We start from the raw sequence: 16,035 nt of genomic DNA on the forward strand, positions 1-16,035 counted from the left end.
GAAGTCCTGGTGTGTGTTTGCAAGAAAGACTAAGAAGAAAAAACACTGCAGGGCAGGTATCCCACAAAGCTGATTCTCTCCCAAAGTTCATGGGTCCTGCTGAAACTCAACATCATTCTAACAGAACAGGGCAGGGATTGAGTTCATATTTCTTGGTCTGGCATGTACCTACCACTGAACAGAATTCCCATGTCCCGTGATACAGATGTAGTTGCTCATATAGCCTGGTACTTAGGGTTCTCAGCTTGATCTTCCACATCTCAAATAAATGCCCTTATACGGGACATAGAAATAGAAGGGATTGCACAACTCATCAAATCTAATACATAAATCAAAGGCAATCACATAGTAAAAATTGTGCTACAAAACATATAGACTATATCTACAGCAAGTCACAAAATACTCCCTAATAAACTGTATTAATAAACTTGCAACCTTTAATACAAAATATCAAAAAAACCTGAAAAACTACACATGGAGCAGGAGAGATGAGGAACATTTTTAATGTCATAACTTCCAGCAACAGTTGAGAATGTCTAGATGACCCTCAGATATGTATATTGCAGTGTCTATCAATTAATCATTCAGAGTTGAGAAGCATCTGAAATTGAGAGACCAAACAGTGGAGAAATTAATCTTCCACAAAAGACAGCTGAGTTCTTCCTGTGATTCAAGATATATCTATATTGCATTTCCAGTGTTTCTGAAAACCAGTTTAGCTTTTTTCATAGTACTTGAACTTTACTGCATTACAGACATAAGTAAAGCACTAACTCTTGAGCACTGGATCTCTCAAATTATAGGACTCAGTTTCATCTTAATGCAAAATAGCAAAGTGTGCAAAGTCTTGAATATAACAGGATAAAAAGTATGAAGTCCAGACAACTGGTTCCTCCCAACTTCTAATATGGATTAAGATTCAAAATAAAAAGTTTTATAGAAATATCAATTTAAGGTTTGTAGAAAATGCACAGGTGCATCAGGAGACACATAATATTAGCTAAATACCTATAGAAAATCTCCATGCAGTGCTATATCCATTTCAAGCTTATATTCTTCTAGAATATAAAAGATGCATGTAAACTGTAAACAAATTAATGTTAAGATGAAGTTTTACCATCACTGCTAATATTAGCATTTTGATGAGTTTTATAGAAGTATTATTTCTCATACACCTATTAAATTACTGCCACTTATAAAAGGTACTATCACTTACATCTGCTCAATCATCAAACAATCTCTGCAGCATTCTGAGGTGTAGGATTACTTACCAGAATGGAATATGTTCTGTGTGATCTATATATATTTCAGCCCTAACTCAAAAGTACTTGCAAAGGATGCTGCAACTAATAGTTATTTAACAACGAAAAACTCGAATCGTACTAAATATATTTGCACGTGAGCTTTAAAACGCAAAATACCTGAAAATAATTATGTTCCTTTGAATTATTGTCTGGGCTTGAAAAAGGTGTTTTGTCTGACAGCATGCAGTCAAGTGTATAATGAGATCATTCTAGACAGTAATCACACCAAGATGGATGAAACTGAGTGTTGGTCAGAATGCACACACTTTGATGAGCACTCATTTGCAAAAATTGCCCAAAACTCCTGTGAGAGCTAATTTTTTTCAAATGTATTTTAATGAATTTGAATAAAAAGCAATGAAACATCGGAAAATGTTTAACATATGTCAAGCAGCAACCTTTTTCTCTCCGTTTGTAGAGAAAATAAAAGTTAGTCCTTTGGAAAATTAAACTATTTTAACAACATGAACATATTTACTGGAACATAGTGGATGGGCAGAGAGACCTGCATGCCTTTTTATAATGAACTGGTCACGTGGTGTCAGTCATCCCCACGTGCTCTAACTTCAAAAATGACAGAATGTTTTTAAGAATAACATTTCATTGTTCAGAATATTATCAAAGATGTTATCCAGGGTAGCATATGATGGGAAGCAATTATCCTAATTATATACTAAAAACCTTTTAGAGGAATGATAATGTTCTAAAGGAAAGTACATTAGAGCTGCGAAATGTATGAATTGATGTGGCTTGTGCAACCTCAATTCAGTCTCCTGTGCATATGCATTCTGAAGAAGTCTTTTTGATTGTAATGCTGTTTCTCCGCATGACCTCTGCTGCATCAAGGACATAAAGAAGTGGGGGAAATGGACAAGAGAACAAATGAAATTATGGCATACTACTCTAGAAATGCGGTAGGAGAAATGATATTATAAACCAAGAGATGTGAAATATTTTCCCTAAATATCAAAGAGAAACTCACATGAAACTATACTCATGAAAATATCCAAAGGGAATGTTAAAAGAAAGTTACTAAAGCTAGAAATTTTTAATCAACAGATCCATCTAATTTGTATCCAAGAATTTTAAAAGATCTAACAGAAGTTATCTCAACAAATGCAGCTGTTTCTTAATAGCATCTGGAATATTGATAAGATTTGAGAAGACTAAAAGGAAGCTAATGGAGGAACCTTAGTCATTATAGGCTTTCAGCCTGAGATCAGAAATAATGGAATAGATGATATGGATCACCATTAATAATAAATGGTAGGGACATATGTCATGCAAATAAGCATTACTTCAGAAAACCTGGAACTTATTAATTAACCTGCCTTTTTTCAATAAAACTGTAAGTTTTTTTTAATACAGATAAATAGAGTTAATTTGGTATTCTCTTTTATAATACATTTGGGTTAACTATTACATTTGGGTTAATAAACCTTATTCAAGCGGTCTATGTTTGCAATGGAGATAATTTTAAAAATTTAATACTGTATGGTTCCAGATACATGTGCATGAGAAGTATGCACTACCCAAATGAAACAACAGGTAACAGTTTTACCCCTCTTTATCCTACAAATACTACTGCAGGTAGTAGATGGGTCAAAAAGTCTGCATAAATCTAATTTATTTTAATGCTCCTTGGGATTCTGAAAGCTGCCAGTTAAATGGGCAAGAATCAGCCAAGAAAGCATATTAGAAACAGCAATCACTGAATGCTTTCACTGTCTGCTTCTCAGTTTGTGACAATGAAGTTTTATTTTAGCTTTGATGGATAAATTCTGATCTTTTCAGAAGGCAAGAAGTGAAACAAAAAAAAAAGGCAGAACTTATTTTATTCCCAGCATAATAAAGAATCATTTTTTAACACAGTGCTTCGCCACTCAAATAATGACAAAACTGGAGGATTTCAATTTTCTAGTTATTAATATAAGAATTTTATGATAACACAAGTTTGTCCAAATACAAAATTGCTCTGTTTAAAATAGAATAACTAAGGGAAAAACTGTGTTAGGGGAACCTATGGCTTTATCTCACACTGCCCAGGACTGCTTAGAGGGGAAGAAGACAGTGGATGAACTGCTATAGAAATTTTCTGTCATTCATCTTCTCTCATTTATTCATTTGTTCTGTTAATACATTTGTAACTGGAGTCACACCCTAATGAAAATGGTGCTTATTTTGCACAACAGAAGTTATTTTTTTTCTCTCCCTTTGTAACTTCTACCAAGAGAGCAAATTCCCACATTGTGCAGGAAATCGAAACAATAAAGCATGGATATGCTTTTTTCTTTAAACATTAGATAGTGCACTGTTGGTATATCTACTGAGAGCAAGCTACAGCTACGTCAAGAAAGAATATGGAACAGGACCTGTCTACATAAAGTCTATACGGATCACCTGGACCTGTTTTTTGGATAATACCAGAAACCTGCCTTACCTGAACGACCTATGAACAAACTTCACTGCAGAAAGAATTCTCAGGCTGTCTCACTCACCTTCTGAAACCTACCCAAATACAGTTAGAGTGAGTCACAGCTTTAACATTCTATCACAAAGTGAGTTTAGGGAGGTAGCTAACTGGGCAGAAATCAGTTGCATACCTCACCCATCTATAGCCACTTCCAACTACAACACTGTAATAGATCCTTTAAGAGGTACCTACTGATTTCAGACAAAATCAGAAGAAAAGGGAATTATTCCTACAGTACCTCACTTTTCATCTTACAGTACAAGAAATTTTTCTTGATCTCATTTAATTGACTAATTCCTAATTCTAATAAAGACTCTTCTTCTGGAAGATAATGTATACAGTTAAAATCTATCCCAACTGAAATCAACAGTAAAACGTGTCCTAACATCAGTGACAATAGGAATATATGTCAGCGTCTGAGACTCAGATCACTTGAATACCTACTCAACAAGATCAGCAGGTTAGTAACACCTGTCAACAAAACAGTAATTAACACAGGACCACAGGTGAACTGTGCTCCTCTAGGAGATAGAGTATTAATAGAAAGCATCCTAATTGTATTCCAGAACTATGATAATAATATCAGAAATACAAAAATAGGTCTGAAAATGTCATTATGATTAAGCAAATCTTCCAAGCTCACCACATTTTGGGGGATTTGTACTTTAAGAAAATAAACAGAACTATAAAATGCCAGAAAATACTCAAAATCAGAAAATAAATTATACTTCAATAATTTCTCCTATAGGAACAACTATATCAGCAACACTCTCCCCAGCAAAATTCAAGATAGAAAAACAATTGTATATTTTACTCTTCCATCAGTACTCTCTTAATCTTTATTAAAATGTCACAAGAAATTTAAAAATATGAACTGTAAACATATGTTAGTGCATTAGACAAAACAGCTTCTGAGAAGAAGCATGCATTTTATACTGTGGCAGTAGGAATGACAATTACAAAATGTGTCATCACTGAAAGTCAGGAGAAGGTTAGTCTGGTTTCCGATACAGTGTTCTGGCAAAGATTTGTATCTTGAAGCTCCAAATGTGACCCCTACAACTTTATAAATTAACTTGTTAAAAGAAGTAAATTGAGAAATTCTGTACCATAGCTCCTTATGGCTCAAACATAGGTTAAAGGAAGAAAAATAATAGCAGAGAAAAGTATGTACAGGTCTTATAACTAAGAATGGGCACTAGATTTCGCTGTTAATAAGTTATTGACTAAAAATACAGCTGAAAAACTGTTTGATAATTTTCAATTTTCACCTTAAAGCAAATTTCACTAAAAAGCAGGTAAATAAACTCTAAATTAAAAAAAATATTTTCAGCTGGACTAAATACCTTTGAAAAAAGGTATCTGTTTTTCAGTTCGATTACTACAGTTCTTCTTATAATGTTTATAATCTCGCTCACCTCTTCTTAAACAGAAAAAGGGAAGGTTATTAGGGCATTGTATATAGATAATATAATACAGACTTCTATAGAACCCACTACCTTAAATAGAGGCATACATACAGAAATAAAAAAAAAATATTTGAACACACTGTGATACAGAGAACACACCTTTGGAATACCTCCACGCAACACTTCGCCACCATTTGGAGTTCTATAGCCACCAAGACAAGGCAGTATAGACAAACAGATATGCATAAGGGTAATAAGAGATTTTCAGAATAAATCACAGGCTGCCCAAATTTGCCTCTTGAAGAGTTACTGGAGACTTCCAATCTAGCCAATTAGGGCTACTCTGTCTTGCCTGCAGCTGGCCATGAATACACTCAGGTTGGAAATGAAAAGGTTCTTAATCACTAGCACAGAAATCAGTGGTTCTAATATAGACTTCTACACAGAGTAACAGGCACAAAATCCCAGCTATTTTTAAGCTGAATCTTGAGAGTTTATTAAAGGAACTACACAAAGGCTAGAACTCTTCTCTCTTTACAGGGAGTATTGTCATCATGTCAGGGCACTGTGAGACTCTTGCTCATTCTTTTCATGGCCTGTGCTACTCTTTCTGTGCTAAACATAAAGGGGGACTACATAGTGTAAAACAACCTGAGACTGCAAAACTTCAGTTAACAATGGGAGAATTTCTCTAAAGCAAAAAATTCCTTAGAAGAGAAACCACTTGCTGCCTAAGAAAACATTCAGCTATTAGGTTGTTATGGAAACACAAGCCTCTTTAATCAGTGATCTATTCCACCAAACCAATGCACTTCTCACATTACAATACACACTAATGCTTTGTGTTCTGTATTGACAAGTTCTGAGTGGCTCTTCACTTCTCATTCAACGTACAGATGAATTATAGTCTTTGGAGATGCTGTCTGCTTGAGTAATAGATAGAAAATTAAGGGATATTTGATTATCATTCATATATCATTACAGAATATTCAGACAGTAATTTCTTGGAAGGGACCCTCGAGGATCGCCAAAGTCCAACTCCTGGCCCTGCACAGGACAGCCCCAAGAATCACACCATGTGACTGAGAGCATTGTCCAAACACTTCTTGAACTCTGGCAGGCTTGGTGCTGTGAGGTCCTGAAGCACTGGTAAGCTTTAATGGCCCTGCCTTTAATGGCCCTGCTTTCCAAGGTTCTTCATTCACGTCCCCTTTTCTGAGGACACCATTTCAGCTCAGTCTGAGGCCTTTAGCTCCTGCTAAAGCTAAGCTGAAGCAGTGCCCATCTTGTGCTTAGGCCTTTGCTCTGTGTATCCAGACCTCAACTCATGGGCTGACTTCTCAGTATGATCTTGGACTCGGACTTGCCATCATGAACTTTCCTGGCCATCACCAAACCCGATCCTGACCTGCGTATTGACTTTCTAGCTTGAATTTAGACCTACCCTCCTCAGCACAAACTTGCTTGTTGATCAGCTCTCGGCTGAAGTTCACCATGATCTCTAGGTCTACCCTGCTCACGGGTGTTGAGACAGGGCTCTGCCTAGTGAGGGCTCTGCCTAGTGCCCTTCACTCCTACCTCTCCCTCCCTGAAGGGGCACCTGGACCCTGCTGCTCCTTAACACATCAGGCCTGAGTCTTAGTGCTTAGAAAATTCAGCACTGATAGTAGATAGTACCGGTTTTGAATATGCACTGCAATATCAAAAGCTTTCGTGCATGATCAGTTGCTTAAGAAACGTTTGTGTCACATTAGGCTGAATTACACAGACTCTAGCTATTTTCAGTTGGTTCTAGACCAACTGAATTGCAGTTACTCTGATAAGAGACTCCCTCCATTAATATGTTCTTCTCTACACAACTAAGATGATTTTTCTTGATCACAGAAAATATTTAATCCTAGGGAGTTTTACTTCGGGTCATGTGTTTAAATGCACTATATCCTGCTATCTCTGGTTTAAAAAGCATACTTAAATGAAATACAGCTCTATTATTAGTCCTTCTGTTAGAAGCAATTTGTGTGAGTGGTCTTTAGAAAGGTTAGTGTGTGACCCTTCAGATCAATTAGAGTTTCAAAGTGATGAAGCATGGGTAACTAAGGTTAGCCTCTTGAAATTCCATTTATCCAGGCAATTTTGTATATCCAGCAGTGTGACAATTCCTTTTTGTGGCCACTTTGCACTGCTTTGCTTATAACTAGAATATAACTGCACAAAAGTGAAGGTATAAATTCATCAAGTAAGAAAATATATACTTGCAATCTTATAGTATCAGTCTGGAGAATTGAAGTGTCCAAATATTGAGGACTACTGAAGTCAAACAGAAACTGATGATCTGAGAAACCGAAGTTTATTTACCAAGCCAAGTATCTGATGATTTTGGAAACCAGGTAAAAGACACATGTTTTAATTTTAATTTTCATAAAAATGTTATCACAGTTAGGCTCTTTTTTCCAATTCAGGTTTCTCAAGAATTGTCTCCTAGATATATATAAGACTGCTAACACACTGTTATACAAGTAGACACAAGAATGCAAGCAGAGGTGATCTGACATACTGGCTACAAAGTTTCAGGTTCATTTTCACCATAGTGACAGGAGAGGGATGCTAGGCTGAGAAAGCAAAAAAAAAACCCCTAATATTGCAATAGATTGGTCAACTTGGGGACAGTTTGATATGTTGTAATGATTCAGTGACAACTATTTTTTGTTAATTTCTCTGCTGTGATTCTGAGGCTATAAGAAGAAGATATAGTTAATTACAGATTTATTAACTGTATGATCTTCCTTAAAAGTTACCTGCATCTAAGCACAAATCAAGTGATTTTTTTAAATAACAAAAACATCATGATTGACAACAGCAAGACTGCTCCAAAGTACACTTAGCTGGGTGAAGGACTCACTAATAGCTACTATCTCTTCCTTTACATTTCAACTTCTTGCCTCATGTTTGCCTGCTACAGGCTAGTGGCAACACATCCCATATCTAAGGACAATTTTTATCCCTGACAGAAGCCATATTTTACATATAACTGGGTAATTATATGAGAGCTATCTTTAAAATCGCTGACTTGGGAATTGCTGACTATGCAGTGGCTGAGAGCTCAGCATAAGTGAAGCCCCACAGCATTTACCTTACTTCTCAGCTGAATTTTGCAGCCCACACTGAGTTCTGCATTGCTACAGATCAGCTGTTTCCAGAGTTGAAGATGGCTCATTAAGGTCTCCTAAACCTGCTGCCACAGTGAAGTAACATAACTGAAAAAAATGGGTCCTTGAACTAGGATTCTCTTATCCAAGCATGATTTTCATGCATCTTGTCATTGAGATGCTTTATTAAAACCTTTGTTAACCTGCATGAACAGATAAAATTTCCCAAAGAAGGTTGTTGTGGTTTTTTTTTTCCACAAGTTATCTATGAGAAACAGAGTTTTAAAAGTCCTTTCTGATTCCTAATGATACTGAATGAAACTAAAAATACTTTAATTAGTACTAGCCATCACTCAGTATTATTAAAAACTTAGCAAAAATATAGACTACCACCTGGCCTCACTTATAGAGAGTTTCTGCAGTAGAAATTATAAAGGCAAATATATTCTCTCTATTGGGTAGGGATATGCAATTAACTCCAATTAAGAAAAAAAAAAAGTTAACATTTATTCTCTAATGTAGCTCAGACTTCATTCAACATTTCCTAAATAAAGCATATGACATTATGAGGTGCAAGGATGGACTGTGGTACAGAATGTCCAAGCTACCAAAGGTTCAAGTTAGGTCTGTTAGGGTCTTCAACAGCAGAGACCCAAAGGCAGCATGGTGATGCACCTAAGCTGCTGCTACCAGTATTCTGGACTCTAGATAGCTGATCAAAACCATACTAACTTGATGAAAATACTTCATAATGCCTACTTTACCATTAGAATTATCCAGAGGTTTTAGCTTTAGCCATTTATTAAAAGTTTACACCTTTTTCAAGATGATTTGTTGCTATAGTTCACAAAATTTCATTACATCCCTAAAAGCAAAAGGGCAATACTAATGCATGCCTTACGAACTAATAAAATTTTATGACTGTTTTTCAAGGTTAAATATATCGTGTGACTTCTTTTTTAAATGGAAGGGCAGTGTAAAAATTAAAACGAGCAGCAGAAATATCTAGTTTAAGGAATAAGAATACTGACCTGGAACAGCTCAACAGAAGAATCAGTAAGACTGATTTGTGAATCAATTACTTTGTAAAATTCATTTTAAGACACTGATCTACAAAATTTTAACCCCAAATTTATATTTTACTTAGCAGAAAAAATTATCGCAAAGACTGCAGTATTTCAAGAATCTTCCTATCACATCTTAATTATTAGTTTAAAGGCAGAAATGTCAAGAGATGCCAACACACTTTGCCAAACTTGCCTGATCAATCTATCACAGAAACAAAGAACAGTTTAACTTGAACTCAGTCACATTTCGAGTCTTTATTACTCTTACATTTGTCCTAATTAGAAACAAGTGCTTTAACTGCCAGCATAAACCAATAATGTAACTGTTCATCTTCCTATATAAACCTAATTTCTTACAAACAGACATAAAACTAACACAACACAGAATTTCAGAAGTAGAAGTAATGAACTTTATGACTACTTTTATTTGCTTTCTATTCAGTTTTTCTCCCTGATAGCTAAGAAATATTTACCACTCGGTATATGGGGTTCTCATCCTCTGTGATTCCCTACCAGTTCAACAACAAAATTTTGGAGAACTACAGAGCAGTCTGGGTTTTTTCCCCAGCAGATCAGAGAATGACGACTGGCAAGGTGACTATTCCCAACCTGTTATAAGTTGATCACACTGTCCTACCACCTAGGGAAAGGAGACTGACAGATGCAATTTTATGTTCGAAGTGCTACTTCATGCTCTATAAAGAACTCTACATTATGACATAGTACAGAAATTTGAAACAGTATTCCCAAAGTCAGCATGTCTCAGTGACACAAAAACAGGGCAATTCAGGGAAAAAAAAGCACGCAAATCAGGTATTTCTTTTAAATAAATGATCTCTATAATCATACATAACTCATTCAAGCAATAAATTTATATGACCTGAAGTGGCAGGGCGACATTCACATACACATAGTGCTAAATACCTTATAACTGAGGGTGACATGATTTACTAATTTGGGCCATTTGCAGTACAAGATAATTGCCAACATGATTCCAGATATGGCTTGCAAGCCAGGTCAGTTAGAAAACTTTAACATTTATAGCTTAAAATAAAATCACATTTTAAAATCTGCTTATCTACACATCCAAATGTTCTTCCCAATAAAATGCCAAGGAAAATATCACAGTGGTATATGGAAAACTAAGACAGAAGGAATTACAGGACATTTGTATTGTTAACTCATTGATCTTGTTAGTTCTTATAAATATTATGGCTGCCCTCATGATTGTCCTACAGCTTCTGAGGTTATACTCTAGGCCTCTGATACACACTATATTTAACCTTACACAAAACATATTTCCAGATTAAGACCTAAAAATGTCCTTTTTAGGATCTGTGTTTCAGACTGATCTTAATGGATTTACTGTGTCTAAGAAAAATGCTTGTGTTCAGCAGACAGTACTTCCAAATCCTGGTATTTTAACTACTGAAAACTCTATCTTTTCTTAAAATACTAGTTACAATGGCAAACTTTTTTCTTGAGCCTCTCTCCCTACCAATTTACTGGATGGGGTATGGCAGTCTTTCCAGTGCAATATATATGTTTATTGTGATTAATCAAGTAGAAGTTTTGGGGGGGGAAGATAATTTGGCATTTTCTTTACTGAACAACAACCCACGATATTGTCCTGCACAGATTGATTATTTTTTAGATTATCAGAGCCAAAACAGTCAGTAAAGTAAGCCTTCAGTGACACAAGTAGTCATGCTGATGTTCAAGTCAGATTCTGGTCCATTCTGTGCAATATGCTATAAAGCTCCTACCCTATTTTGTGCCGCCTCTTAGATTGCTGTTTATAATGTAGATTCCCTCAAGTCTTTTTTAGCCCAAATTTAGTGGAGAGATGGCAATTATAATCCACTTCACCTTACCCTGCAGACTCCGAAGCTCTGTCTTCAAATCTGCCCTTATATACTATGCCCAATATAGCTCTGGCACTCTTCCAATACTAGTTCTGCTGTGAGATGAAGAAGGTGCTTCCCCTTACACAGACATGATGTTAGTCAACAAGCATCTGTCATTCGCCTATACTCTTGTATATTACCCAAATCATGATTCATAAGCAAGATAGCACAGTTCAAAAAGTCAACTGCCTGTTTCAAATAGGTCTCTGCTGCTGAGAACTGTCATTTGTCAAAGCAGACTCCCAGTTTAATTACTTACAGAGAAATGACTATATTCTGAAATTTCTGTACCAGGTGGTGACTAATCAAGAGTTCAAACAAGGGTGATGGAAGAGATCATATAATTTTGGCGAATATAAACAGACTCCTTACAGATAATATCATGCATCTGACTTAGCACAATTCTATTGTTTTTAAACTGCTTTAACTCATTACTGTTCAAACCTTTATATAATACGAACAACAGTCTGTCAAAATGTCATTTAATATTTTTCTCAATTCTCAGTCACTAATTTTCAAAAATGGAGCAGATCTTCCTTTATGTAACATGAAAACGCAAAGTACTTTACATTTTGAACTAGTTCTATAATGTTGCTAAGCACTTCATTAAAAAAAACAACAGCTTGGTAAATAGATTCCCGCAAAAGGCTGGGCTTAAAGAAACTCTATTTCTAATTCGGCTTTTTGCAACCTTCCTATCTAGGAAAGCATTTAAACCTCTGCTTTGTTTTCCCTTCTACAACTTTTTGCTATTAATCTTTATTCTGATGTTAAGCTCTCATGGTAGCTAATGGAAGACTATAATCATGCTGTGGTAAGTAAACAGAGTACTGTATGCCTAAAAATATAAACCTATACCTTCTATAACATTACACTTACACCAATGACTATGTAAAGGATTATTTGGTGGTTTACCTGGTCTTGAGGAAGGAACTCTTGCTATCTCTAGGGAACAAGGCTTTTTGGTCACTGCTACGTCTATCGAATCACAGTGACTGCTGTCATTTTCTGAAGGAACTGCATCCAGAGGTAGAGATGATATTGCTTCCAATGCATAACCTCTCTTCTTTGAATAAGATTCCTGAAATGCAAAAATTCAAGCAGGTAAGAGAGATATTTCTCAGATGACACAGGAAAAGAACCAGGGTCAATAACTCTAGCTAGTCGGGTTTAAAATTCAACAAATTAAATACCACATTCTGTTGAAATCCAAATTGTAACAGACTGGAAGAATTACTTGGATTCTAGAAGACAACATTTATGTTTCTTTAAATTTTTGTGTAATATAATGCTTGTTTAATTTACAGAAAAACTTTATTCATCAAACTTGGTATTTAGTGAAAGCTATATAACTGGTCTTGGTATTTAGGGAAAGCTGTATAACTGGTCTTGCCATACCTGCTTTGCTAGGTTCTAATTCAGGAGATGTCTTTTTTTTTTTTTAATTATATCTCATGAGAGTGAAAATTACATTAACCACTGCAATTACTTTCTCTTCAGGGATGGGTTTGCAGTATGTTTATATTATATATAAGAAAACTAAAAATATGCCTTCTACATTAGGATGGCAGAATCCCAGTTTGTGAATGAAGATGAAATACTGCTCTACATTTGAGCAAAATAATGATGAAAGGTCCCTTAACAGTGATATATATACAGAAAATTCTACTCATTAGCAAATGTTGAGGGAGGGAAAAAAGGAATTCGATGTTTTGCTGGTACAGTAAACTGTCCAATCCAGCAGACTCTCTGCCTTAGAATGTGAATAAGAAGACAATATACAGCTTCACCAAAGTTTCTTGATTTGTCTTTTTTTTTTAATCCCAGTAGAAAGCAATTGCTTGGGCAAAGACATGCTTTCATTTCTTTCTTACACTGGACATGTGGATGCCTTGGAAAGTCAAGCATCAGACATAAATCAAATATGATATAATAAAAAGCAAAAGGTAAGAAAGCACCCTGACAGTTACATACTATCATAGCCCTACTCAGAAAATGATGAAAGAATGTGATGACTAGAACAAAATGTGGAAGAACAATTTCCTCACCAAGAACTTATGTTACCTAAGTAAACTATGGCTGTAGGTAACAGTGACTTTCCAGGTGAATGATTTATACTGTTAGCAGATCATTACATCACTGAATTTTTTTAGGCATTTATTTTTTTTCTGGTCACTTTGGTCATCTGATCTTCATATGAGAATTCATAGTCTGGTAATAATTCAAGGCCTCTTGAAGGATAGGGTTGAGATGGCAGCAACAGGAGCTTCACTTCAAAATTCTACTTGATGACTTCAGTTGAGACAGATTTAAATTCTAAGCTAAACCACCACAACTAAAGAACTTTAAAATGAATACTGGAAACAGTGAACAGGGAAAAAATTATATCAAATAAAATAAACAGATACTAACAATCATTCATAATTAAAAAAAAAACAAACAGTACACACTATCAAACAATACAAGATTGCTGGTCAGCATTCAAAAAACACGTCTGAAAGTGGGATGTGATTGTGTCTCTACCTCTTTTACTCTATCCAGTTTATATCTAGTCAGAGTACGAGCTTTTTGCGTTAGTAATCCCACAGATATAAACTAATAGTAAGCAGTTTTAGCTAGCAGACTCTAAAGACGTAACAAAAAATTATAAAAGTTTGTAAGTGGCCTTCCTGCAGCTCCAAATATAACTTTTTTAACTTAAGCCATTTCATTCCTAAATTGATAGATAATTATTGGGAGGCATCAAAGCAACTGAAGTGCAATGGCAGGACAAAAGGAGTCCTTCCTACCTTGAAAAAAAAAAGGAATTCCTACATTGTCCATTTAAGTCTGCTCTAAAAAAACAGAGGCAAAAAATTATTTACCAAAGCGATGACTAGAACAGCAGATCCCAATTTAATCCTTGTATTCTTCTAGAAGCTTGCATTTCAGTCAGAATGCCAAAACCTTAATAACAGTATATCTGCCTAGAGAAGCACATGAAGAAACACTGCAGTCTTAAAATTGTCACCAAACACCAAAGTGAAACTCTTCTCAGCTCCTGAATTTGGCTACATTAAAAAAACCTTTAAAAATTATATACTAAACATTAGAATAGAAATTGGATCACACTTTGTCACCCAATATTCTGTCTCTAAAGGCAGCCAACAGTACTGACCTAGAGAACAGTGAAACCACCATGGGACCAGGACAAGCATGGAGTAATGCTTCTCATCCTGCAACACTTTGAAGGTCTCACATTTCATAATCAAAAGGTGCTGACTTTGTTTTGCATGTCTACCAATCCAACTTTCTAAAATGCTTCTAAAATTACCTTCTCAAGTTGCTTTTAGAACTCATGTTCCTTTTTACAGTTTGCAGGCACCACATTTTGGTTTCAGCTATCTCACCAAGTTTGACTTCGCTAATTCTTACACTTTAGAAGGCAATGAATAGTTGTTCTTTACTTATCCTCTATTTATGATTTCACACATCTTTATCCACTTCCCTTGTCCTCTCCTTTAGGGACTGAGAAATACTAACTTACACACCCAGCTGCTCCAGGATTTTGACCACCCCTGTCACTGCTCACCCTCTCAGCCTTCAGTGATGTGACAAGGATCAGATTTTCACATGGCATTCAAGATGAGGGCTCACCAAGTAGGCATACTGTCATAATGATGTTCCCTCTTTTGTACTCTACTCCTTTCCTAATTACTTTTAACATTCAGTTTGGTTTTCTGAACATTAATGAACATTTTGTAATTAACACTGCACAAATATAAATGTCAGTGGAGAATAACTATAAATGATGGGGTTACTGAGAAAATGGTTGGAATGTAAATTACAGGCAAGTAAATTCTTCCTAAATAACTCCCAAATAAAGCAAATATGATAATAGTATGCCCAGCAGTAAGAGTCAAAAAAGAATTAAGACTTTAACAAGTCTAGAATTCTATCAAGTGATCACATGAAGACAACAAGCCTTAATTAAGAATTCCATATGTAGCAAATTCTCTTTGCTGCAGAAAAGCATTGTAAAGTCTTCTGATTGTTGCAGTGTGTTTTCCATTTTGCTGGTCCTGAGCACTTCTAGAAATTTTTAGGATCTAAACTATTTCAATTTAGATGTTAGCAGATGACATAACATTGTCTACAAATATCAGGGATAAAGAAATGTGATTCTGTTTTTTTCTAAGATTAAAAGCATTCTTATTAATAATATCTTCAGCATTCTTCTCAATAATATCGGTTCTATTGTCTCACCTCACCAAGTGCCATAACCAGTAACTTTACAGTAATTCTACATGTCCAAGTTATCATCTTCATAATAAAACCTTCTAAAAATAATTTTCCATTATCTTTAGTCCTGAAATCAAAATAATCTGTGTAATTTTTGTTTTAAAAATAGAGATTATTCCATCTCAAATTTCTGTCAACTATTCCAAAATGTTGAAAATGAGACATGTAACTGACTACCACTATCAAGTCAGAATTAGTCCTTACTTGAAATTGCAACTTCATAAAAGTAATGTGCTGGGCTTCTAGTAGATTAAAATAAGTCTTTTTTGTGGAAAGGATAAAAATACATACATAATAGAAGTAATAAAAAAAAAAGACAAGATAGACAGATAGAGAGTGGGTGAGTCACTGGGATAGCATTAGAGAACAGTCACCCATACTGATAAAATCTAAAGTAGATTTTCGTCTTGTAGAAAGAAACAGCAATGTGACAGTGAAGTTGCAGAGC

General features: G+C 35.3%; 1 protein-coding gene across 13 annotated transcripts in view; it reads right to left on the minus strand.

Moving 5' to 3' along the window:
- The window catches only part of ANKS1B (ankyrin repeat and sterile alpha motif domain containing 1B), a 417,695-nt gene that overhangs the window by 287,782 nt on the left and 113,878 nt on the right, over nt 1-16,035 (minus strand). For all 13 annotated transcript variants that reach the window (XR_001873050.1, XM_017804295.1, XM_017804297.1 and 10 more), the window contains one exon: nt 12,222-12,387. Coding sequence is in view for 12 of the 13 variants with exons in the window: in XM_017804295.1 (XP_017659784.1) it covers nt 12,222-12,387 (166 nt within the window). In the remaining variant the exon portion in view is untranslated. The remainder of the gene's footprint in view (nt 1-12,221; nt 12,388-16,035) is intronic.

The sequence above is a fragment of the Lepidothrix coronata genome, unplaced genomic scaffold (genome assembly GCF_001604755.1).
Source record: "Lepidothrix coronata isolate B3197 unplaced genomic scaffold, Lepidothrix_coronata-1.0 Scaffold9, whole genome shotgun sequence".
Lineage (NCBI taxonomy): Eukaryota > Metazoa > Chordata > Aves > Passeriformes > Pipridae > Lepidothrix > Lepidothrix coronata.